General features: G+C 39.7%; 1 protein-coding gene across 1 annotated transcript in view; it reads right to left on the reverse strand.

The window, feature by feature from the left end:
• Positions 1-27,786, reverse strand: part of gabbr2 (gamma-aminobutyric acid (GABA) B receptor, 2) — a 142,529-nt gene that overhangs the window by 29,113 nt on the left and 85,630 nt on the right. The window contains exons 7-13 of the mRNA XM_026300632.1: positions 27,480-27,722; positions 22,706-22,766; positions 17,806-17,886; positions 16,812-16,962; positions 16,282-16,414; positions 15,239-15,346; positions 11,723-11,845 (exon numbers count right to left, since the gene is read on the reverse strand). Coding sequence (XP_026156417.1) covers positions 11,723-11,845; positions 15,239-15,346; positions 16,282-16,414; positions 16,812-16,962; positions 17,806-17,886; positions 22,706-22,766; positions 27,480-27,722 — 900 coding nt within the window. The remainder of the gene's footprint in view (positions 1-11,722; positions 11,846-15,238; positions 15,347-16,281; positions 16,415-16,811; positions 16,963-17,805; positions 17,887-22,705; positions 22,767-27,479; positions 27,723-27,786) is intronic.

Raw genomic sequence — 27,786 nt, forward strand, 5'->3', positions numbered from 1 at the left:
GGCTGTGTAATGTCAGTGCAGTGAGAGTTCATGCAACAGCTTCTGGGTTCACATGAAAAGTCATTAGGAATAAGAGTGAAAAAAATCAACAGCAGTGAATCTTGCATCAACACCACTCTCATCTCACACTGCAGCTCATTTATTTATGGATCCATCATTGTGGTTTGCAGTTTACAGGATATTCTAGCTGAATTACATCACACACAAGGAGAATAGTAGGCACATTCATGATATGTCATAAACACCACTGCTTAAAAATAATAATTGTCCAGATGAAATTACAACAGTTAGGTGTGATGCCACATGTGTCATTTTGGGTATAATGTGGTTACTGGACACCATGGACATTCCAAAAAAAATGAGGCACAGTACAACCAGACACTTAATGAGCCCTAGATTCATAACAATTAACTCACAAAGTTTTTTCCTGTACTGTAGTTTCAGGCACACATTTGTGCTAAGACAGTCTGAACTAAAATCAGTCCAAGTACCACATTGATTGAGGCTATTGGATGTTGCAAATAAAAAAAAATCCAATCCTCCACCTAGTTCAATTTCTGGCTGCAGTATTTTCAGCTTGTCCAAATCCTGGGTGGCAAGCCAGCAAAGGTCATACATTATCCTTGGCACTGGTTGGTCGTTCTATCTTGCTTTGTGCTGTCTACACAGATATTAACAGTAATAATGATGGTGGCATAATTTTTGCAATATTTCCATATAACATGTTTTGTTTTAAAGATGCATGTTGTCATTTGAGAAATAAATGAATTAAAATAAATAAAAAATGCACTCAGCAGTCTGTATTATATTCTATTCTCTCTTTATTGCAAAAACAAAAATCCATAAATAAATAAATAATAAAAACCTTACTTGGACTTGTGCAGTAATTAGTCTGCATGTTTAAGAGAAGATTAAAAGAAAAGAATAAAATAATCCTTAACATACTACAAGGTTGCTCGGTAAAAAGCACCTGCTGGGATTTAACTGATCGGCTCGGGGTGAAGAGTTGCGCACTACATTCAGATTCACACTTTCTTCTCAAGACAAACAGCTTTCTGGATGATAACAAGGCTAATGGTGGTCAAATGGATTGAAGGGCTGAACAACTGTGAGAAACAAAGCTGTGCCTAAGTGCCTCATCACTTCACTGCCTCTGGGAGCACTACCACCATCACCATCATCATCATCATCACTGCCATCAACAGCTGCATCACTATCCTGAGTTTCTAACTAATCACGTCATTGCTTGTGGCCAGACGAGAAAGAGCAACCTTTCCCTAAACTGTGTGTGGACAAATCTTATTTCGATACATTTGCGGTGATGACATTTTGGCAGGTTCTTACAGCTTCAAAGCATTTCTTGAGGGTTAAGACTTGGCTTTAGGGTTAATGTTAGAACTATGTTGAGGTTAGGGTTAGGCATTTAGTGGTGGTTCAGGTTAGGGTTAGTTGCTAGGGGATGGCTTATGTCAGTGAGTTCCTCACATCTGTAGAAAGACAAATGTGTGTGCATGCGTGTGTGAGTGTGTGAGTGTGTGTGTGTGCGTGTGTGTGTGTGTGTGTGTGTGTGTGAGCTGCAGAGCCATAATGGAATCCTCAGGGCTGTGGCTGAGCAGACACGAAGGAACATTTATGGATGTGTCTGGGCATTGATGGAGGGTGTCTCTGGTTTGAAAGGCCGATGGAAAAGAGGGAGGGAGATGGAAAAAGACTGAATGAATGGAAAAGAAACATGAGAAGGAATAAGACCTATAGGAAATGGGCAGAGAAAACAGATAAAACAAAGAGAGACAGCATTATAGTAATACTCAAACATGAATGCAAGCTGACGAAGCTGGATAATATAGATAAGTACATATGTGTTTTAGATATTATAATAATATAAAAATTTCAGATACTATAATGAACTGAACTGAATTTTCTGCAATTAAAAGTCCATTCTGAAAAAACCCAAAGAACGACAACAGTTTCTCTCCCATACATTTGTACATGCACATTTACACACATGTAAACAGAAATATGTACATGTACATACAGTAGCCTAAATTATCAGTTGCCTTAGCTGTAACCGCGAGAACCACTTTTCATTTGGAAGACTTCTAATTGGTCAGTTGCATACCCCTCATGCTCAATCAGCTGTTGCCTAGCAACTGTAGTCTGGGGGAGCAGGAGGAGAGGAGCAGGGAGGAAAGGGCTTGGAAAAAAATGAGAGGAGCCCAAAAGAGTGGTGCGGGTGATTGCAGAGGTCGGGGGTAATTTGATGTGTTTTTGCTTATTTTGTTAGGGAGAAAGAAAGATGTATGGAGAGCTGAAAAGAGAAAAGCAGAGGGAAGAAGAAAAATCACATAGCACAGAGATGGAGAGAAAGCAAAAGGAGGTACATATTGCCACCCAATTCCATTTTCAGCAGATTCACTTGAACAGGCTCAGTCATGCACAGCCACATGTCCAATTTACCAGCAAGAGTGTCAACAAACACTGTACCTCTGAAGCAGTCCTTAGAGTGCTTTCCCGCATGATTCACTGATAACGCTGTCAGCTTACACATACCGTACCCTGTTGTCCCTCACAAGACAAATAACAGTGTATTGCCAAAGCATGACAAAACATACTGGGTAAATATTCTCCACAAAAATGATGAAATTCTGTGTAAACTGAAACCTCTGTTGACTCGCCTGGATATCCAGGTTCCCCTCATCTTTTTCTCCCATAATACAATGAGGCAGAGATCTACACAAAATAAAAAAACAAAAACAAAGCAAACATAAAAATGCTTTTAGACTTTTAAACAGCTTTTTAGATTTAACAAGTTGTTGAACCACTGCAGACATAAAACCACTAACTGCAGACTATAGAAAGAGTGGAGGAGGGTCTGTAGCATTAAAGGCACCTGTATTAAACCTACAACAGAAGTTATATCTGTTGGTCAATTTGAATCACTTCTTTTTGCAGGCTCCCAATATAATGTGAGAATATTGGCCACACATTGCACTTTTAAGAGCAATGTGACTTAGTCTCTTAAAAGTGCAATGTGTAAAACAGAAAGATTTAGCAGCATCTAGTGGTGAGATTGCAGAAACATTTGTCCTTTCTGGGCTACTATACTATAGAAACATGGAGATTCAACTTGGCTGCCTCTATGAAAGGAGACCTGCTCCCAATGTACATTTAAAGAGTTCATTCTAAGATTAAGAAAATGCAACAGTTGGTATTTTTCAGTGATTACACACTAATGAAAACTAGTAGATCGCTCTAAATATTACACCTTGAACCTTTAAATTGTCTTAGTTGTCTGTGATGGTGCCAAAAACCTTACTTTAATTTCTTTTAGATGATTTGTTATAGTTAGGAATATATCATCAATAAAGAAAATTATGTTAGTTGGTTTAACTGTTGTCAAGTCTTACCGTTCTTTGTGTCCTACACATTTAATTACCTGAAGCTTTCAGCCACATGATTTATGATGCTACTGAATTTACAATAACATTTGATGCATATCAGCTGATTCTGCGTCCATATTCTTGCAGTACAAATATATAATGACCACTGTACAATGCTGACATGCTGTTATTTTGAAAGTTTGGTTTTTCTCATGTAATTTCTTTTCCTCTGGTTTGGTTCTTTATGTGTTGCATTTTTCACATAGCTGATTACAAAAAGTACATGTAGAAATATATTCAGCTTCCATTATCATCCGTTCAAATTGTGGCTCTCTTTATTCATGTAGGTTGATGTTTTTGTCCGGTCCAGGTGGAGTTATGTCGTGACTCCTTGTGCTGGCTGGGATATGTAAAGGCTATAAACAGAAGCGGGTATCCCCAAGGTAAAAGCTATGACACACCTACTTTGGATACCTTTGAGGACTTCAAAATAACTGGCTAACGTCATGCTGCTCTGTTCCCAGCACAAACATATGGCCAATCCCTCCACAATATTGTACTTGCAGAAACCGTTACAAGAAAATGGGACCGTGGAGGAGCCTCATAGCGTATGCATGTCTCTCTCTGAAGTTGGAATATTGAGGTGGTTGTAATAATTTCCTTTCAGCTGGATGATCATTACAACTTAGCCTCTTAGAATAGGTTGTTAAAAATGCAGTTGCCTAGAGTAGGCCCACATGTCTTACATTCACCACAATACTGGAACTTGATCTAATCTAATAATGCAACACATGTAGCAACAATGCCTTACTATAACAATAACAATGCATAACCATCCTTTTGGGATAGACAGGCTCTCAGACGCTTATGCAGCCATACAAATTACCAGGAATGTGTGAGGTCTATCTGCCCTTCCCTTTTGTTCTCTTCCTCCCTCCTTTCTTCCCTCCAGAGGTGGTCGATGAGAAAATGCCTAGGTGGGTGGTGGTTATCCCTTAATGACCCAGTTTACTTTGAAAAGGCATTGATCTCAGCCAGCGCTATACTCAACACTAACAAAGGAGCCTCAAAGCCTATCTTAACACAATCTTAGCACTGTCAGTGCTGCATGGATAATACTGCAGATGACATTGTTCTTCATTCTACATAATAAATACTTTATGAACCTCAGTTCATGTCATATCACATCTTTGTCTTTGTCTGTGTCTCTTGGAAAATGATTACTCTTGGATAAATCTCTGCTTAATTCAGTTCAGATGTTGTTTAACCTGGCTAATTCAGAGATAAAATGAAAGAGACTGGAATGAATTTTGAGAATGGATGAAATGAAATGTAAACAGGACTATCTTTTCTGCCTATTTTTGCAGGGCAGACTGCAAAAACAGGATTGTGCCCTTCAGATGGCATTCACACAATCAACAGTTAACTGGGACTGTAGTGGAGAACCTGTGTGAGAGTGCAGGAGGAGGGGCAGGACCAACACTGGGGAGGTTTGTGTGTATATACAGTGTGTGGGTGTATAACAGCACTGTGATTTGACATTTTTAGTGCAGACCACTATAAAGTACATATTCACATCAAAACTTGTTTATTTTTTTTATTCTACTATTTTTTATTGTACAATGAGACGACCACTGATTTCAGCTCAAAAATCATTTGCAATTATAAAATTAGGCTATTACCATATTAGTGGAGTTACAATCACATGTTGTTTTTAAACTTCCTCCATACTGCTGCATACAGGAAATACCAATATCTAAGATATTCCACTGATGAGCTGTGTTGAAGGAGAATGGCTGAGCAAGTACTGCATACACACACTATCTAGTTACTTCATGTAGGCTACTAAAAAATATTATTGTTTGGCTTCCTATAACACACTCACAAGAAAAGACATTTCCCCCCCAAATTGTTTTGACTGCAGTGGTGACACAATCTTCACAACGCTGATGGATTATCGATCTGATGATTTTATTACTGAACTGAAATCAACTGAAACCAGCGGCTGCCTGAAAGACAGAGTACGAAGTAAGAATTCTTTTTTTTTTTATTAATCAAAAACTACGGTATGAACAGTAACATGGACTGCAGTATGGCATAGTAAATAAACACTGTGATAAAAATTCAAAAACATTTAATAAGACCTCAGGCGTGTTTATGCATGCTGCCTTTTAGACCTCAAACAACACAAAATCTCAAAGGATCAGCACCGTCACTGTCAGCCACACTCGTCATCTGTCTTGCTGGAGGAACTCTGCTGGCACAAGTCTCACACCCTCTGGCCACACTTGCCACTTTCCCCAACTAGCCCTCCCAACAGTCAGTCCTGCCTAGAATTGGGGACATGGCCAGATGTCTGTCCATCCCTTTGAAGAGGTAATACTAAATTGGAAAACTGAGATAGCAGGTTATGGTGAATTAAGAGGAAAAAGAAGTAAAGTAAAGTAAAGTAAAGTAAAGTAAAGTAAAGTAAAGTAAAGAGAGAAAGAGAGAACGAGAGGTGGACAGAGGACAAGAAAAAAATAGAAGAAAGAAGGGGGAGTGTTTCAGGTCAGTCTGAGTCTTGTTCACTGGTACTGCTGTCACAATCTTGTTTTTCGATTTTCTCTGCTTTTCATTGCACTCCCATGGGGTAGGAGTGTCCAAATGAGGAGAAGCTTGAGAGGTATGGTGCAAGATGGGAACAGGAGGTATTGAAAATAGAAGGGGTCTGCAAATAGAAAAGAGGTAGGCAGGGACGACAGTGGTAAAATAATAGATGACAAAGGTAAAGAGGAAGAGAGAGACAGTTCTAAAGAAAATAGACATGTTGAGGGAAAAAAAACAGAATTAATGTGAGAAAACCTCATGTAGGTGGGAAGAGGAGAAGGTGTGTTAGCAGGTCTGTGAGAGAAGTGAAAAAAAGCTGGACAGAAACAACAGGTGAATGAAATGTATGCCTTACATTGAAGCTTAACTATAGTTAATCAACTCTCAAGTATTTTCAAGCTATAGGCAAATTGAACTTAAATGCATAAATATTCTAATAGGAAGACACAGTTTCATTGTTAAATCACCTAGAAAGGGGATCTGAGATGCATTTTACTGCAATAATACCAAAACTGAAAGCCAGTACACACAGCACATAGAATTCATATTATGCAACATTGCCAAAAGACATAAGTATTTGGGAATAGATTTAACAGGAGATAATTAAACAGATGACTGGGAGTTGTGGCACAGACAGTAAAGACAAACTTGCCACATCCGTGTAGAGGGACTAATCCAAAGTGGCGTAAAGATCAATTGATAACAGGTGTTTCCTGTCAACCTGGCCTAATGTGATAATTAATAGAAATTACAACAGTGCAGAAATGTTCAAAACCTCCCAGCTTCATAGTTTACAATGATACATCCCCCTTCTTAATAACCATGTGCATGTAAATATTTTGACAGATGGTGTTTCACAGCCTATCAGCAAGACGAGTAGCAATGCAGTCTAAGCACGGCTCTAGAGATGCGTTTACTGGTCTAAGTTAAAATTGGTTACCTTACATTTAAACACAATATGTCTATAAAGTCAGTTTAGTGCTGCATCTCATCCCCCCACTTTTTGCTTGTTCCAGGGAGAGGGGTCTCCACAGCTGATAGTGATGGCCCACATTCAAGCTAATCACCACAATTTTTCCACCATCTCATCATCTCATATAAAAGAATATTTCAGCAATAAACTCTAGTAGTGAGTCATATGTTGGTTTGCTATTGGAGCGATATGATATTGGGAACAGATGAGTGCATTGTCAAAGCATTGAGATAAAACTCCCCCTCCTTCTCTCCACCCCCCTCTCCCTCTCTCTCTCCCTCTCTCCCTCGCTCTCTCTCTCTCTCTGTCCTTGTTCTACTGTGTACAGGTAGGGGTGGCAGAGGCAGGGAAGCAGAGGGAATCTCTTTGAGTGCTCCTAAAGCTCTGCATGGAAATAATCACACATGAGTGGGCATGTGCATATAAACCTTTCCTGCTCCTCTGATCAACCACTGTTTTATCTATCTGTGCATGGATCTCTCTACGGATGTATAAAATCTTCTCAGCATGTGTCACCATGCTGAAGAGGGTGCCCTAACCTGCTATTTTTTGTTTTTTTGAATCAACAGTGCTGCTCTCTGTGTTATGAATGTCAGAAACCATGGCCGTTACCATGGTGATGCCACACTGCAATATTCTTTTGCAGCCTGCTCCCCTGCCTGGCGATGCTTGCAGCAGCTTCCAAGCTGGGAAAACGACAGAGGAGGGAGGGGAAGAAAGCGGAGACAAGAGGAGAAACTAGAGTAGAGGGGTCTGCGGCAGGATCCACCAGAATGCTAATCACGCTTTCTCGACAGTTTGTCCTTCATTATGCAGGAGACGATACCCAGGGCAGCAAGAAAGGACGTTAAAGCGTCCGTCAATACACAGGCATATCTACAAAAAACACTTCCATGCATGAATGAAAACATACATTCCACCCATATGTAGATATACAGGCTGAAACAAACATACAAGGTCATATGCACACACACAGGTACGCAAAATAAACCAAAAATTAATCAACTACATACTCAAGTGTCAGTACCCACATGCTGTACAGGTACTGCAACATGTGATGTGCCAGTACTGTGGGGCTTAATCTGATGGCAACCCTCAGTCTGCACTGCTGCTGAAACATCCACGCCATTAACAAAAGCTCAATTATTAACGAGCCACAAAATGATCTAATTGCACACTGCAGTCTCCATCACCATTCCCAGGACATTCCCAACAACAGTTATTCCTGCTCTCAGCAAGCTCTGATGGAAAAAAAAAGACCCTGATATGCAGAATATTCCCTGTGTTGTTATAGGATTTAGGGGTCATACCACTGTAAAGGATCAGAGAAAGTGCGAGCTGCAATTACAATCTTATCAACATTTTTATTGAATTTAAGACAGACACACACTGAAGTGCAGATCACAGACCAGGCTTGTTTTAAGGAGGTTGGCAATGCCAAGGTCATAAGTCATTTCTGGTAAAGGCAGATCTCCATACTGTAATTAAAACTGCAGGCTTGAAGAACAGCCCTAAAATACGACTCAGAGGTCACTCCTCTCATTTTAGAGACACAAAGACTTACTGTAACTCCCTATATGATCCCTGGCTTTTATTTACTTTGATTTTGGAGGGTATTAAATCTGTCATGCATATTGAAGCATTCCACAGGGTCTACTGTCAGCTTCTTCAGTTTCATCATGTTGCTAATGCAGATAAAGGATACAAGGATACAAAGTTCTGTCTTTGTTTCCACAGGGTAAATCTAACTGCACTGTACAACATGAACAAGATTATTTTAACCACAATCTCAAATATAGCCAATTAGCCACTTACAATACTAAGATGTACTCCTTACCTATGACCATGCATGGCATACTGTAAATACATGTATAAGCTGCTTGCAGTACAGCTGCATAGGTACAGCAGGTAGTTACAGCTCTGTGAAGCTCTGTAAGCCCACTGGAAACCAGGTAAACTAGTGGTACTTCTCCAAATGTCAGTCAGAGCTCTCTCTGGCTCCATAACCCGCCCTCTATGGTCCCACTCCCCCATAGCCCTCACCAAATCACCCACATTCCGTTTAAGTGGGTTTTTGACAAAAATAGCACTGTGTTAATAGAAAAAAAAAAAAAAAAGAAACAAACCAGCTGTTGCGGAGAAGGCATGTTGTTACAGCTAGTGGAAAGATTATTAAAAGCAGTGACTTTAGAAACTATTCGGATCCATTGACTTTTTGCACTCTCGCTGTGTTGTACAACTTTTTTTTAAAAAGATCAAATGCCACATTTAATAACTAGGATGGCACACACAGCTCACACTCCATGTCAGGATAAAAACTGGTTTTAGCTCTCTGTTGAAATGGAAGAATTTTGGAACTACCCGGATTCTTTCTTGAGTGACAGAAGCTTGCTTTGTTTAGAGTTCACCAGAAGATGGTTAAATGTCTCTTAGAGAATGCGGAGGAAGGGTCTCTGGTCTGATGTAAATAAAATTCACCATCTGAAAACAAAATAATTCTCCTCTATCTCTGGTAGTGTTGTTTCTCTTTTAAATTCCTAACATTGCTTATTACCATAATCACAGTGTTTGTCTATAATATGTTATCGTTTTTCCCTAGCCTCCCTCCTCCTCCTTAATCCCTTTCTGGGTATTTGGGTTGCCTTCTGGTTTCTGGTCCCACCTGACAGGCCTGGAGCCCCTGGGCGCAGAAAAGCTCCAGGCTGCCTCTCCCGCAGCTGAGCCTCAAGGGTCCACTGCTGCTGGTGCTGGAAATCTGGCAGGCTGGGCAGGCATGTGGAGCCTCAGCCTCAGCCCAGGCATGCAGATCGACAACCCCAGGGGGAAACAGACTCCTACACTGAGTGGTTAAAATATTCACAATACTCCTCTGGCCAGGGGCTCAGAGTACAAGACTACTCCATGAGGACCTGACTGCACACACTGGCAACATTCACAAATGAATATGTTAAGGAAGGCTTTACTACACCTTTTAGGCAGGTTTAAATATGTAATATATAATGGAAATGTGGCTGTGTCTAGAGTTGTACAAGAGTGCTAAGTATACCTTCAGTGTGCAGCATAAAGATATATTAATAATAATAGATTTTGTTGAATGTATGAAAAAGTCAAAATAGGTGCCAGACATCGCTTCCATCAAACAACCTTCATTCAATACGATCAAGAGAAGTCTCCATAAATAACCACTATTACCCCCCCGCCTTTCACTGCACTGACCTACTGATAACCTGTGTTTAGTGAAAGGTTGAGGAGTCAACCAATACTGCCAATTTAAGAGAAGTTATAGCTCTTGGGAGGCAGGTATCTGTGGACTACATACAGAAGTATAAGGGACCTGAAAAAACTCATTAGGGAAAATCGTCACTTAGTGGTGTCCATTGTCCATGATCTTCAAAGACGGATGATTTAATCTAGATTGCAGCAGAATAACTGCTTTAGCTCATCAGTTATTAGCCAAGAAAGAAAAATAAACATAATCTCTCTTGTTTCATTGAGTTATTTGTTAGCACATACAGGGAATAATATTGAGAAATGAAAAATAGATTTTCCAATAATGCTATTATTGCTTCAACAAACCTACCAGGAGCCTTAATGTGAAATTACTTTAGACAACATATTATTGTCAGTCTTCTCTTGAATCCTTGCCTCACTAGCCATTTTATGTTTCACAGAGACTGGACAGAAGTACCTTGATATATTCAGATTTAACAACCACAGCTGCAGTGTACATCATTACTAACAGTTTAGTATCACACACAAATACAAGACCCATCCGATTTGTATGCCTCGGTGCACCAGCTCTATAGCTCCTTTTTACCATCACACTGGGTTTGCAATACTGCAAGCCCGTCTTTCTGTGTAACAAGTTAATAAATTGAGGAATGAATGTGTTCCACAGCCTCTCATGTTTAACCGGTGGAACAAAGAGCCATCCATTTAATGCCATGAGCAGACATTCTCAAAAATACAACAAAAAGAAAAGGCTCAAAGCTATTTTATTTATTTTAATATATGGTATATACTGTAGCTCGAGATCTTCCTGACTCATGCATTTAACCCACTAACATTTAGAAGGAATGTAAAGAAACACAGATGCACCAAACAGTAAAATCATGCTGCATATCTCACATTACAGGAATATTAGAAAAACTAAAAGCGCAATGTGCCTTGTTAACCAAAGTGACTACATTTTCTGAGAAAATAAGTATGCAGCTGTGCCTTGGTAATTCACACCATGCATTCCCTTCATACAACTGATAGTTATGTGCTAATATTACCTAACCGAAAACACACCGCACAGATCATCAACCTTTAATGCCAGAGCTACAGTATGTTCATTTTAGCCATTTGGGCACAACTAGACTAATCCCAAATCTGTAATTTCTTCTCAAATCAATCAGAGCAAAGCAGAGTTCATTACTATTCTACATTACACCACCTCTCCAGCAAAGAGAAAGTGATGCCAAATGCCTGTTTTCCAATGGGCCTTGCCAATGTCTCACATCGAAGCTGGCAAATGTCCGGCCAAGGGATGAGCACAGGAGGCATGGCTCACATCCTGACCCAAAAATACCAAGAACAACAAAGATGCTCGTGCTACAGCCCAAGGCTGACATTTTGTTTGCTTCAACTCCAAATATACAGGCATTTTAGCAGAGAATCTGTGTCACTGGAATCTTCCCAGCTGAGTCAAACCATGTTATATCAACAAAAACAAAACCATTATCAAGAGCAAGTACATGCAAAAAAAAAAAAAAAAAAAATTAGAATGCACACTGACCTCCAAGCTGTATTCTTCCACGGTCCTCCTAAGTGGGTCCACAATCTGCCAGCAAATGAGGATGCATAAGTCGATTAGCAGCATCCCGCCAACGATAATCAACAATTTCTGGTCCTTTATGATCTGGTGTGAGAAAAGAAAATGAAATACTTGTGTTAGCCCAATGGTCCACACCTGCTAATGTTATGTAATTGTATGTGTGTCTGTACAGCCATTTTAAACAACATCTCTTATTGTCCACTGTAATTATGTGAACCAAGTGATTCTCATCCCATCACAGTACCCAGACCCCTGCTGGTTTCATTCTAACATCTAATCAGGGACTGATTACAATGCATTTAACTGTAATAAACCACCTACTAGGACAGGAAACCAGCCAAACTGCGAGTCCAAAATACCTAGTCCTGGTTCAGAATTCAGGATTCTTCACACTGTGGTTCATGTATCGTTAAGTATATTTAGCAACATGTAATCCATTGGGCCAGGACTGGCAGACATTCAGTTTTGTCAATGCTGGTTTAGAACCAGAGTTTTGTCAGTACTACTAACATCAAGCTACTATTTTACTACCTTTTGGCCAGAGAACGTGAAAAAGATCCAACTAACAAGAGCCTACATTCTCGAACACTAAAGCTCCTCTTTTGTACCATGAACTTTAGAGGGATGAAAGCCATGACCTCTTTGTGATCTTTATTTATAATAGCGTTTGACTCTCTGTAACCAAAGATCAGAGGAAAGGTCAGGGATCACAGGCTGGGATGTGCATGGAGAGTATTGCATATCCCAAATGCAGCACATTGGTCTTGCACAGGTCTCCATCCACCGGTGGGCTCAGGATGAGACGCACGAAGGGATTGTTTTTTTATTTTTGATCATGTGTCGTTTGATGGTGTCGGCTTTGAGGACATTTTGGCAAGGCAACAAATGTTTCTTGTTAAAACACCACTAAGCTTTACATCAGGGTAGCGAAGCAGAGCAGGTCAAATGAATGTTTTCAACTCAACGAAAAAATCTATTTTTTACGCCAAGATGGACAATGATTAAAAATAAATTACCTCAACATTATAAGAACAAGACTGAGGTAAAAATCAAGCTGATGAAATTAATAATGCATGATTCTAACAAGTAAATACTTGTAACAAAGATATGTGACGTGTGATATTTTAGGAAAAATTACAAAAAAAGCTCTACACCACCATCTGCTCAACTGTGATACAGTATGTTACTCTGCCAACTGTGTCTGCTAGACAAACTATGTAATGACTCTAAATTACCTGAAGTGTTAGCTACTATTTTCTTTCCCCTATTATTATTGGCACTGGGACATATCAGTTGGATTTTAGTGTCTGTGTTTCTCTTGATGAATCTGACTGAGATCAGGTTAATTTAAAAAAGTATTTCATGCGCACATGGCCATAACACGACTGATGATATTAATAGAAATCAACATTTCTAAGCACCACCTAAACTCTATCTGCTGAGAGTGAGATTTAAAAAGCTAAAAAAAAAAAACAGTAACTAGACATGATTTATGTTTACATGCTGTAGCCTGGGTAACCAGAGGGCACTGTAAAGACTGTATACTACTCGTTTATGAAGATACAGAAAGTAGCTTAACATTTCAGAAGATATTTTCAGATTTTTACAAATGTTTGTTCAGCTTTGCCCTGTGTCTATGTGTGTGAGCATATTCAGCAATATGACACTAAGGAGGACTTGGTAAATTACCAATTACCAAGAGAGGTAGACTGACCAATAGCTGCTATAGGGCCCTGGGGGCTTGTGTAGGTGGTATATTTATGTTTATGTGTGTCTGTGGTGTGTGTTTGTGTATATTTGGAGTAGAGGACATTGATTGACAGGCCCCCACCCGCCACATGCTGTCTCCAACACTGAGCTCTTTAAGAAGTGAAGGAGTGCTGGCTGCCGCTCACCAAGTGGAATCCTTATTGAACTCACTCCTGATTTACAATATGTGGACTCTCGGTGTATGGGAGAAGAGATGGAGGAGAGGTTGGGGTGAGGAGTGAAAAATGCACTTCCAGTCCTACAGTTTGAGAAAACTGCAGCTAACACTTTGTCCTTCCCCTGACAGCAATTGGCGGAGATGTCAGGGAAGGAAAAGCAACTGTCACTCCACTGAAGCCAAGGCACCTGCACTCAATCAGTGCGGAGGAAGTGTGAAGAGTGTGTGTCCTACACACAGACCCAGGCCCTGAACCAACAGAACACATCTTGTGGTTTAAGGACTGAAGTATGCGAAGGGGTGAATGGTGCTTGTGAAGAAACATTTGTTTTGTCTCCGTTAGCAAGGGAAAGAGGGTGAAAGAGGGGGAACTGAGCAAAGATAATTTGCTTTGAAGGGTCAGGGCAAAGCCACTGCGCTCAGAAATGGAATCAGTTTTGGTTTCTTCAAAGGTTTAGTCTGAAAATACAATGGATTAAAAAAATTACAAAAAGCTAGATGCATTGTCATTCAGTTGGAAACAGCTGACAAATATGATGGCAGTGATTTTGTTTTGACCTGACCACAAAAGTGCAATGGACACTCAAGCAAAAGCAGAGTTGAGTTGTGGGTCTTTGTCATTCATCCTTTTTTAAGCTTTTCTTTTCAGTTTTCCGACCTATTTTTTTTATCATTTGTGCCCATTGTTTGAGTTGTCCCTTTCTTTAGCCGGCTTTGACTTCCTCCCTCTGTCTCTCCACCCTCCCTTCTGCCACTACTTCCCTACATCCCCTCCAACCGCTCAGACTCTTTGATCCATCTTTATATCCTTTCTCTCTTCCCACTCACTCTCTGGCAGGCCACCCACACTTCCTCCAAAATGCAAGAGGGTGACACAGAGAGAGTGAAAGAAAGAGAGAGAGAGAGACATCTGAGAGGGGGAGAGCAAGATCTATAAATACAAAAAAAGGCAAAGCATGGTGAATTCATCACCACTTTATATAACTAAGCCAGAGAATCAGATTGAATCATGTGTTTAAAAAGCCATTTATATTTATTTATTTTTTACAACAGAAGGTTCTCAAAGCAGGTTCCAGGGGCTGCCAGTCATTCAGAGTGTTTGTTGAAAAGTCTGAATACAAGCACCCACACATCAGTGTTGGACTATAGGACTATTAGCTCGGCATGTTTCAATGGAGAAGCTCATGGTTATATAAAGTTGTACTGTAGTTCTCCTACTGTATCTAACTTATTCACATGGAGTGTCTAAGAAATTAACGGTTTAGAACCAGAGTTAACCAGGAAGGATCATACAGCCTGCTCCTACAGTATAATGACCATCCACGAGGATAGCCGCCTGTAATTTGGTATAAATAACAAAGCACATTTGTCAAGGAGACATGCAAAGCACCAGTCTTTGCGACGTGTGTTGTAATTTGAACAATCTAATGTATCAATAAAAAGTAATTTCTACAATACCTTTTAAAAATCTGTAAGCCTGGTAATCACTTTTTAATTATTCTGAGTTCCTCTCTTATATTTATGTTAAAATATACAGCATTTTTCTATACCTTCTTCTTCATCTTCACATTTTTGAAGATAGCGTGCACCCTCCAGGTCTTGGCAAACATGGCACCAAAAGCTGTTGTGTATCCAACAATGAGAATCCATGTCCGAACCTGAATAAGGGGAACACACACATTTGTCGCATTTCTTAAACTGGCTGAAGAGCCTGAAAACAACAACTGATCTGACAGAGATCAGTATTTTTCTCAAAAAGGTCATTCAAAATAGCATTGTGACACAATGTCAAAATAAGAAGCTGGCAGGTTTATTTTTGATGAACACTGGGAGAATGCTGTCACACTCCTGAGATCATTTCATCTTAATGAGGAACAAAGTAGAGCATTTTCACTGCCTGGGCAAAAAGGATCCCACTGATGTGTTTTAAAAGCTGAGAATCTAAGATAACTACATTACATAGTCTGCATGTGTGCAAGCTTGTGTGCTTCTGTACACTGTGTTCGACCGCGGCATGTGTCGCATTTTTGTTGATATGTTTGTATGTGTCTCTATGTCAGTCACACATTCAATACTTTTTCACATGCAACTCTACTATATCTAAACAGCAGTAGGGACAGACTGCTGGGTATAGAAGCAGCAAAAAACAATTACACCATCTATTCTCAAGGAGACCAGCACATATTGATTGGTGGTGAATGGATCAACCTCTGTGCTTCTTTCCTGACAAGCTCTGTTTTGACTCGGCAGCAGAGCTCCAGCCAGGTGGTGGCAGCTCGAGATGTGCTCTGCCTGACATTAGTGCATGTGTGTGTGAGACTCTGTATAAGAGGGTGGTATCTCAGTGGAAACCAGTTATCACTGTAATCAAAACTCTTTAATTAATCCAGCATCTACACAGTCACACAATTATGCCACCTGAGGGAGACACTTAATGTGCTTTGTGCTAGCTTGAGAACCAGAGATGCAAGCAGCTTTCACTTACTGGTCACATAGTTCATATGATTAGTGTTTCAATAGTATTCTCCATGTTTTAGCTCGTAAAGTAAGAAAATGATTTTATGTATTAGTGAAAAGTGTTGAGGAAACTCACAGTGCAGAGCGTCTCAAACTCCTTCTCAGAGACGAAACCTCCATCCAGACCAAACAGGAAGATAGAGGCGTAAGAGAGCATGCCTCCAAGGATGATCAAGTTGTTCATGTAAGGACTTGACATCTTGATTAGTCTAGAGGAGAACAGATGATTAGATTATTAATATAAGCATAGATAGATACAAGATGATAGATAGACAGATTTAAACAGAACTCATCAGTCCAAAATATTATACATATATACATATATATATATATATATATATATATATATGTATACAGTATGCTATAAAACATCCTTGTATAGTGAAATGTGAAATCATAATGTAACTGCTGGTTAAAGGTTAATCAGCATTATCATGCCTCATCATTCTTTCATCTCCATACTGTCTAATCTCCCATCATTCCTTCCATCTTTCTTTCATTTGTCTCTTTATTCTGCCTTTATCTGCCTCACCATCAACAGACAGCCTTCATCCTTTTCATCCCCTGCTTTACTCTCAAAGTGTTTCCCCAATGCTGGATGCTGACCTGTGGTTGCGGTTCTTGATGTTAAAGAATAAGAAGGCCCCGGCCATAAGCATGCCCAGTATAGTAATCGTGGACAGGATGCTGTAGAGAGGCACATTGATGTGGCGGCGCTGCAGACGCACAAATGTTCGATCCTTGGGAGGCTCGACACCTAAGAAGAAGAAGAAGTGTCATGCCAAAAAATCATTTCTTTGAAGACAATCTCACAAAAGTGAGCCTACAACATAATACAAAATCGAATGCAATTTTTTATGGCATAGTTTCCTGTCTGACTGTGGTTTGACTTTTTCACTTTCTATTGTGAGGTTTCTCTTTTCACTTTGACAACTTAAGACCTGCTTCCCTCAAATCATTTTCTTTTCAACTACAAAACTGTGACACTGCAGCAGACATCCAGTCATTTGAGACCCATTTCCTGGTCTTCCTCTACCTGAGAGCATGTATCTCTATGCGCCACAGTCAAGTTATTGTGGTTAGACCCTGCACTCTCTTATCCTTTGCTCTATTTTTCTCCCGTCAGTGTGCCAATCGATTGCAATGGCATCATCTTACACATCTCCACTTACTGTGGTCAGAGAGGTGGAAACAAGCATTTCAGATGGTACTGTCCTAGAATGTATGTGGGGCAGGGCTAGAGAATATGGAGATAGAGTGGGAGGGTGGAGAAGGGAAGAAAAGCCAGGCGGATCGAACAAAGTATGTCAACATAAGCAAACCAGGAGGGGTGAAAAATGGACTGCTAAATAATTTAGCTGAGAGAGGACAGCTTAGAGTGGTAAACGGGAACGGTTTGTCTCTATACTGAGATGTGGTAGAGTCTCAGTATATCTGAGAATGTATGTGTGCAGTGAATCAGTGAATGAGCGAAGAGCGTGCTGAGGCGGTAAGTGACGGGCATCTTTCTCTTCTTGAGCGACTTTCACATCTCAGTTAGTGTTTACACAGTAACAACATAAATGCAGGCACATAAACACATATTTATCTTTCTTCTTACCTTGGAAACGTATGGAGTTGTTGATAAGGTCAAGCACATCAGCAATTGCATTGTATTCTCCCACCTTCACTTCCCGGCCCTCTGTTTAAAAAACAAACATTATACATGTATAGCAGTTAAACCATTGCTTTCTTTCTCTCATCAGTTTTTTCCCTTCCAAAAATCTGTTAAATTTACTGTGTATAATAGTTTTAAACAACACATAACAGGCTACAGCTACGATCTGGAAAACAAAGCAGTGCAAAATGCTAACATGCAAAATGATCATCATCATCATTTCAGTTCATTTCAGTTCTGTAGCATGCTAACATTTAATAATTAGCACTAAACACAAAGTACAACTGTCATTGTTGCAGGTGTTTTGCCACAAAGCACATTATTTGACTAATTCCATTTTTTGGGACGCTATTTCTCTTCATCTTGAAACAAACACAAAAATATTTAGTATAACCCATGTTGTTGTATACAACAATGTTGTATCAATGTTTATTTTTAATAAGCATGGATGATGTTGTGGCAGTAGATGCTGAAATATTTCAGTCTGGATCAAAGTGGTGGACCAACCACCTGAGCGATGCTGCATGTACGATAAAAATGACATTATATACAACATGATCATATGTAACCAGCCCAACTGGTTAGTTAAATGGTTATCCCAGTTTCGGACATTTCTGGCTTGGTTTTGTGAAATATTCCAGGTAGCCAACTTAATTCATCAAGTGATGGAATAACAGATCACAGATACAAAGCAGATTGCTGGGTTTATAAAATGTAGCTTCAGTGATCCTAATTTGGAGAAAATGTAACAGATGCTACTTTGAGTGAACAAGTAAATCTAATTCAAACAGTAATTGGACACAATGAAGAATGGTTCTGCTTTAAGCTATACAGTCTGGCATAGGGATACAACCTCACAGAGAAGTTAAAATCACAGGGAGATCCTCCAAAGCCCATTAGTAATATAACAAAATATCCATAAGAGAGGGTTTTAATGCACTTTCCTTTTAAGATTCTCTACTGGTAGTGTTCAGATGTACTTTTATGTCTCTACTATCAGTTTATTTTACCTCAAGAAAAACCTAAAGGGCAATAAAAAAACAGATACCACTGACACCAGATGACAGCTGAGACATCAACCTACTCAAATGTAGCAAAGGGCAGACTTCCAATCCCCAGAGGGATATTCAACCAAGAGGAAACAATAAAAAATACAATCTGGTTTTGTATTTATATTGCAATATAGATTGACATTTCCAAATACAGTCAAGGAAATGTAAATTTCTGCAATCCCTGGTCTGTAAAAACCCAGTCATTTCAAAGTTCTGCCCAAACACAGCAATTTCAGAATTTAGAGTTTTCTCTTTTAGAAATAACAATGAGTCTCTCAGGTGTGATATTGGAGGAAGCATGACCTTATTAGAGAAACCTGGGCATTTACTCTCCGTCACTTATAAAGATTACTCACTTAAGAGTGTACACCAGGGAGAAGAGAAGCAGGGGATGGCAAGAGAGGATGGATTATTCTGATTCTTTTTTGGTACAAACAACCTGCAATTTCTACTGATGTGCATGCACAAATCTCCCTATGCTTCTTCCTGTTATCACTCTGATAGGCCCGCTAAACTGCTCTGTATTATTGTCCTCGACTATGAAAATGACAGATAACATCAGCTTTTACAGCATCACAGAGCACCGTTTTCCACTTTCTTCTCCTTTCAGTGAATCACCTCATTTGATCTTCGATTCTGGCATCAAAGCAAATGTTGAAAATGTTAGACCATACATGAACATATCAGTACAGTAAATTTGATGTGCATACATAAACAGGTTTTATATTTCTCAAACTATTCAGTACTGAATGAGAAGCACTGACTGTGTTTCCCTGGACCATGCTCTTGGTAGGGATCACAACAGCAGAAGGGATTGTACTGTTCCTGTACTGTGTCCCAGTAGGGAACATCAGTGGCTGCAGGAGGCTGGCAAAACGCAACCTCTTGCTCAGCTCATGAAATCACATCTTTATCTTTTTTTAAAAATTGAATTAGTCACTTCAAACAACTGTAAATACAATGGTATATATAATATATAATTATAATTATATAATAATATAATTTTCTTAATTAGTATTAAGATGGATTGAACTTAAATAAGACTCCTGACATGACATATTATGTAAAATACTTTAAATCTGGATTTTTGTGTTTGACATAATTTATAATTCATAAATGAAATTCTCATTTTTTTAACTGCAGCACCTGCAAATCAAGCACAGATGACTTGGCCCTGTTTGAGCAGAGCCTCACGCTGATTTGAAAACTCAAATATGAAAGTGGTGATTGCTAGAACCCACTGGGAGTGCAATTGTTTTACAGTGCTGAGTCAACACAATCTGGCCACTGTCATTTTTTTTGCTTTTTTTTTTTTTTTTTTTGTCTGATCTATGAAAGCCTAACAAGAATAAAATGCTGCTTCTTTTAAAAACAATGGTAGTACATTTTAATGATATTCCAGTGAGCTAATTAAGTTGAAAGGACTTGAGAAGACTATTATGTCGAGCTAAACTGACAGCAGTGAGGCGGGATCAAATTCCTGCAGACGATGATAGAAAAGCAGGAAATTAATACATAACTGCTGTAGATCTCTGCAGATCTAAAAAAAAAATCACAGCCTTTCACCTACACCCTCTATTGTGCTGATAAAGAAACACATCAAAACTTCACCATACCAAGATATCTAATATTGGACCTATCTTCTCCTTACACAATGACAAAGGCCATGTTGTCTTTTCTACATTGCCTGGTAGTGAGTTGATTTAAATCTGTACCCAGTGGAACTGCAACTGCGATCAAGACCTCTGGTAGAGAGCAATATCTTATCCCCAAGAGAGAGACAGTGGGAATAAGCCATTGAGGCCCCTGACTAAGAACACCTGACAGTTTAAAATGGAGGATCAGAGGCTGAGGACAGATGATAGGGTCATGTTGAGGATCACTGCCTTTTGAAATATTCAGTTTGGGGTTGCCCCCGTCTCCACTCTATCCAGCTCGGGCTCTTGGTGTGTCAAAAGGGTGATAAATTCACGATCCTTGACAAGTGAGGAAGAAGTGATAGAGTGAAGGTTAAGGAGAGATGGGGACTATGATATCGCTAGAGGTAGACACTGAGAGGCAGCTGTAACATACACCTTAGGGATAGATTTAGTTGAGGAAAGTGTGTGATGGAGACCCAGGAAGACACAAGGATGAAAGTATGAGGTATGAAGGTTACGGAAAAAAAGAAAGGCAGACAAAGAAATAGGGGAATTGGTGTGTTACAAATAAGTTGTGTGGCTATGATTCAGGGTAAGGCATTTTCAAATAAATTCTCTCAAGAATTTCTAAAGATCAGGCCATAACATGTTGCATTTCAGTAATAGTTCAGATATTACTTCTCCTTCTTGCTCATCTGGTGCTGCCAAACCCTAATTTAGACCTGCCACCCCATCAGGCCCATGCTCCTCCCGTGTTGGCTGGACCCAAGAATATTTAAGTTGGCTCTGCCATCTGTCTCACAGTTGCTGTGTCCTACTTCCATAGCATGTGAACATTCTGTGGTTACAAGTTAAAACATAAAGATAAAGACATATAAAACCAGTACATGTTCTGAAAAGCACTTGGTTTTTATTTTTGTCTTAGATAAATTTGTCAAACCCACTGAGTCTGGGCAACATACTGAAAACATACAAACCCCTTACTTGGGTCAGTAACCAACAGCTAGAGCATGTTCTTGAGCGCACACACACACACACACACACACACACACACACACACACTGCTGCTCTCTTACGCTCTCAGACAGAAAACACACACATACACACACTCACCCACAGATTCTGATGTAAGCAGCCAGAGGGATCAAGCCCTCTGCAGTGAGGAAGATAAGATAGTTAAGCAGAGAGGACTGAACAGCACCATGCATGGTGCTCCATACAGTATGGGGAGCCTGGGAGCTGGGAATCCCCTGCATTGAGATGCAATCTCTGGGTTATTCTGCCACTCGGCAGGCACTGCAGGCTCAAAGACAACCTCAGGATGAGGACAGAGGGTACTGAGGGATGCTTAGACCTACAAACATTTATTGTTCATACACTGAGAGGATCCTTCAGGAAGAATGTGATAAACTGACTAAATTGTGCAAAGTCTGTCAAGACCTACACAAAAAGAATCAATGCTGTAATTGCTGTCAAGTTAAAGATTTCAGTTTTTGCTTTTTAAGCAATTTATTGAGCACAGATTGATTGGCACTGTAAATGGCAATATCATTCATTTAAAATTACAGTGAATAGACCACAAATACACCAATAGGGTGGGGTGGAAGTGGTGGGGGGTTAATATACATCATATCAGTAGAAAAGAGATCAAGCACAGTAAAATTACAATGGCCCTTGGAGACTTTACTGTTCAGGAGAAAAACAGACAAATAGTTTAAATGATCATGTTTATGTTTTTGTGCATTTGTGCAAATAATCCTCTCCAGAAAAACAACTTACGACTTTAGACATTTATCTAACTTTATAAGTGTGAAATCTACTTGGCTTCTCATTCCTGAGAATACGACTCTGCTGAAAGCTTTTCCTCAGTCCTCTTGGTCAGGATCCATTATAGGTGCCAGTATATCAACTGTGGCAGCCTCCTGACTTGAGAAAAATTGTAAGTGGCTTTTCAAAAGGTTGTGGTAATGCTGCACATTTTCTGAAACAGTTACTGAAGGTTTTACTGAACATAGATGTGAATAACTGGTATTCAACAAACTATGGCAATAATTCTAACTGCAGCTCAGTGGAATTTGGTCAAAAGCAAGTGTGGATTGTTGGGAGTTGTTGTGAGAAGGTGAGTAATGTCAGTAGTGGTGTTACACATACCTTGAAACTGGTTGAATTTTATCGTGCCCATCCTCTCTCCGTTCCGAAACATGACTTGTCCCTGAAAATAAGGAAGAGCAAAAAATGTGCATCTTCAATATGGCACTGAAAACAAGTTATAAACACATTGCCTGCTGAAGTAAATGCAGCATAAGCATTAAAGTAAATTTGAGTGTGGAAAAATTTAAAGCTTAGTCCAAGAAAATTTATGCACAGTGCTTTGCTGATACTGGAGCATTGGCAGGCAAAGGGCAGAGTCTCGCCTGCTGCATACTGCATCTCATTTGATTAGAAGTGGCCAAAATTGATCTGTTTATAGAGGTAAACAAAATTATCTTTTGGCCAATTCATTTGCTAATATCCTTGGAACAGTATCAGGTCAGAAAGGCTGCCTGACTTAACAGTGTTTAGCCACTTACTGTAGTATTGTTACAAATCTGGGCTCAGCCAGCATTTAAAAAGCAATTCTTTAAGTGAGACTAATTTGCCTGCATGTTTAGTGGTTAGTGAATATTTCTGAGATTTAATTCTTTGTTTTATTTCTAAATATTCTGTTTATTGGTGAAACAACCTACACTACCTAAAATGATGAAAGAAATTACAAACGGAAATATTGTAAACCATATCCAGATACATTTTGGCTACTATTAGTTTAACGTCTCTCATTTATTTCGATTATCTTTTGTTTTTTTCCTTCATTCTCTTTATCTCGCTCTACTTCTTCATCTACCAAGATTGTTCAATTAATTCAGCCCACCATCTGCTTACAGGGCTCCTTAATTACACATTTAACTGGGTTTACATATTAGTGGCTGGCTAACAAAACAGGTGAGAGACAAACAGAAAGAGAGTGAGAGAGAGAGAAAGAGCAATAGAGGGCAAGAGAGAGCGAGACAGAGCATTTGCATTGGCTGATTAAAAGACAGCTCAGGGGGAAATATGAGGAAGGAAGCTGGAGAGCCAATTTTGCCTCAAAAAGATGGCAAGCTTTGAAGTAGCAGAGCAGGTCCCACCCCTCTGTTTGAATCCCAAGCTTTGTGTGGCATCTTTGATATCTGTATGAGTGTGTGCGTGCATGGGCGGCTATGATCTACGTGTATGCACTTCATATGCTTATGTACGTGCATGTATCTCTAATGACATATGTGTGCGAGCTCCTCCTGGGACACAAGAGTCTCCAGTGCTGCATTTACCTTGGTGATATACGTTGGATCCTCTGCTACCAATTTCACACCACCATGTCAATCTGACTTGCTGATGCTAACAAGTTCCTTTCTTAACACACAGCTCTTTCTTTCAATATGCTGTGTAATTATGCCTTAAGTGTAAGTAGGACAGTGCAGTGCACCTCGGTTCAGCTCATTAGGTATCACATTCAAATAACTGTGCTGTATAAACCGGGTCAAACTATGTGGGTTGACTTAAACCTGTAATGACTCTCGGTGCATGGATCCAGCTTAGAGTAGCTACACTATCATATCATGGTCCTGCTGTGCATTAGCACTGCCACCATAATTGCCCTTCACATCAGCAAAAGTGGACCCATCACAAACCTTACTGAAATACCGTGCAGTTATTTTAACAGCCCTTCTTTTTTTTCTCTCTCAAATGTATGTACAGTTTGGAGAATATGCAGAGGTACTGACTCTGCTAAGATTAAATTATTTACCTCATTTGAAAAAAAAAAAAAAAAAGCAAAACCTTTTTCCACAGAGCATTATACTCCTGCGTGGTTAAGGCAACCTCAGCGGGGCATACTGACCCAGACAGGTGTCCCTTGTCTAGTATTCAAAGGATGTTCAGACCTATGTCACAAGGGTGGCTGATGGAGTAATCACTGTGTCTAGGTGTGTGTGTGTGTTTCTAAGGTGAGACAGTGTAGACAGTGTAACTTTGTCTGTGGAAATGAAAATACTGTCAGTTACAGGAGCACTGGGGTCAAATGAGATGTCGGTCTGTGGGCTCCAGGTGAGACATCCTCTGGGGGGTTTCAGAGTTCAAGGTGGGAACACAGTTGTTGTGGATGTAACTGTGTTGCACACACACACATGTGCTCATATATATTTAGATTCACATTAACAGAGAAAAACAGATGCTCATAACCCTCTGTCTCACCTGTGTTTCTGTTTGAGATGAATGTCAAGCTGTGCTAACACTCATTGCCCAGAAACACACTGATAACAACAACAACAACAAAAAGATGACCACTGACCCCAGATGAGCAAACTGTGGAACACATCTAAAGCCACACACTTTTTATATCTCAATTACTACCTGTTGTCTCACTTCCCATTCAACCCTCTCTGGTGATTTCTAGCATGCATCATACTGTTGTAGCAGCTATCTGCACTCTCTATGGTCTGGAAGTCTCTCCCAGCTAATGTCAGCCTTCTTCACTGTGGCCCTGACAGCGGCCAGGTCAATACTGTGGAGCCCTCAGGCAGCTGCCACCGCTACTGGTTCAGCAGCAGGACTGAGATCAGCTGAGAAGCAACATTGTGTGGTCCCATGAGAGAGATGTACACAGCAAACACAAAGGAAAGACAGAAGGCTGTCTACGATCCCATACGATCAAGCACTTATGCATATGTAATATTTCAACCAAAGGTAAACAGCCAGAATTCACCACTTCACTGGTGCTTACACATGGATTAATTTTATTGAAAACCCAATAGAAGTTATTGCAATTCAAAAGCAAATTGGGTTTTGTGTAATAGCTGCTTCATATGGCTGAATTCAGAGATGTATGCAGTGCATAAGGGAAATTAGTTTCCCGTATATGTGACTGATAAGTCTGTGCTATCGACAGAACACTTCTGATTTTATTTCACCCTTAAAAAAACTATAATAGCTTAATCAAATCTTTTGATACAAATTAATGTGCAACATCATCTTTAAAGATCATATTTGTTTACAGCATGCACACTAATGTATCATTGGCAGATTCACAACTGAATCTTTTACAAAATAATCACATTGTAATATAAAAACTGTAGACCACCTAAAACCTTATAATGAAGTGGATATATGTTTTCGTCATAATTTACTAGATCACTCTCATTAATAATTCATTATTAATAATTCGAAGTTGATTTACTCAATAATGGATCAGAAGCAACTAATTATATTTAAAGAATATACAATGCACAAAAGTACTTGAGCTTATCCTTCAAGACTTCTGCTTGAGTATTTTAAATGAAGGATTTGCATTCTTTTTTCACCACTGAAGGTTAAGTATGTAAGATCAAAGATCAATAAGATCAATTCAGTTATAAAAGGGGAGAATGAGATTGGCAGTCTAGTCAAACAACCTAACAGCACTTCTTCATCTGTGCAGTATGCCTGGGGTAAAAAGTGAAGGCAGTATTACTGTTGTTATCAATATTCCTGCACTGCTTTGCTTCTCTGAGTCTCTGAGGAAAGGCTCGGTGTCTGCCTGCTTCTGATCAGCAGCCCAGAGTGGGTTTGTACTGAAAGAGGTGAGGGGTGAGGCTACAGGGATAAGGAATAATGACTCAAAGGACTGGTATAGTGCAAAAAATACACATGCCCCCTGGGACATTGGCCCCCAAAGGGGCTCATAACAATAAAAGTCAGCAGCCTGTGATATTCTTCAAGACTATTTTCTCTCTTTATCGTTCTGTAACCATCTAAACAGTACAATAATATATATCTCAATTTTACTGTCTCATTCTTTTATCTGATTGGATTTAATCTCCCAGATTTGGTGACAGTTTATAAGAAGAATACTTAAGATTTTCAGAAACTGTGTGTTTTATTTTCAGTATAGCTATTTTTTTTATCCACGCTTGCTTTTATTTGTACACACAGTTATGAATATGATATGAGTAACGTCTTGCTGCACTGCAGGGCCCATGCCCACTGGCAGTTTAGGCTAAGAGCAGCGTGGCATCATCTAATAATGGAGTGGCCTTTACAGGGAAACAGGAGATATCCTCTAACAGCTCAACAGACAATGAGAGTGAGCACATGAACACACACGCAGAGACACACACACACACACACACACACACACACGCACACACACACACACACAAACACACACACATACACACACACACATACACACACACAGGCACATACACAGACACACAGGCGCACGCACACACACACACAGACACACACACAAAGCTTGAAGCTAGCATAGCTACCAGGATCAATCTTGAATGCATTGGAGTGAGTCGGAAGCACTTTAGGCTTCATACAGAGACAAGGATGGCTAAGTAACCTTCTCTGCAAACATGCTTCCAGCTTTACAGGGCAGTAATTAATGACTCTATGTGTTGTTTGACATTTGCCTAACCCACACAAACATTTTATATATTTCACTTAATACACAGTGTTTTACGAACATAAACACTCATAGCAAGACATCTTAATTATCCCCAAAATACACCTATTAATCAGCCTTAACCAGTGTTTTCATCATTGCTTTAAACCATACTTGTCTGTATATGTACAGTATGCAGTGTATTAATGTATACTGTACATGTATACTTCATCAATGTTAAAAAAAGCCTTTTGTTACATGTTCAGTAGATGTAAAATTACATTATGAAAGTGTCTTTGTGTTCACATACAGTATGTCAACATTATAAGCATGCAATGCTGATGGATCCATGTGCAATATGAAAGTAAGACAACTGAAAAAAAAAAACGCTGTTTACCTTTCAACACTTCATACTGTGCCATACATTCACAAAATGTTGCCAGATAATAAAAAAAAGAAATGGCAAGCTTCTCCATAGCGTACCGTAACACCGTAGAAGTTTGTCTCGTTCATGACATCCAGCACCGTCTTTCCGACTTCACGGTCATCCACGGTGAAGTTGTGGTAGATGTTCTGCCGTTGCTTTGTCCGTAGCAGTTCCATCACCCGAGTCAAAGTTTTGGCAATGACCCATATCCCATCGTAGGCAAAGCCATGGAACTTACTGGCCTCCACACCTTTCTGCTGAAGCTCTTTGCTGTACTCCCTCTCATACTCCTTAGGTGTCTGAATTGAAACAGATTTAAAAAACAGGAGTCACTGGAGCTAATCAGTGTGTAGTCAAAGAAGT

This window comes from Mastacembelus armatus, chromosome 11, assembly GCF_900324485.2.
Source record: "Mastacembelus armatus chromosome 11, fMasArm1.2, whole genome shotgun sequence".
In the NCBI taxonomy this organism is placed as follows: domain Eukaryota; kingdom Metazoa; phylum Chordata; class Actinopteri; order Synbranchiformes; family Mastacembelidae; genus Mastacembelus; species Mastacembelus armatus.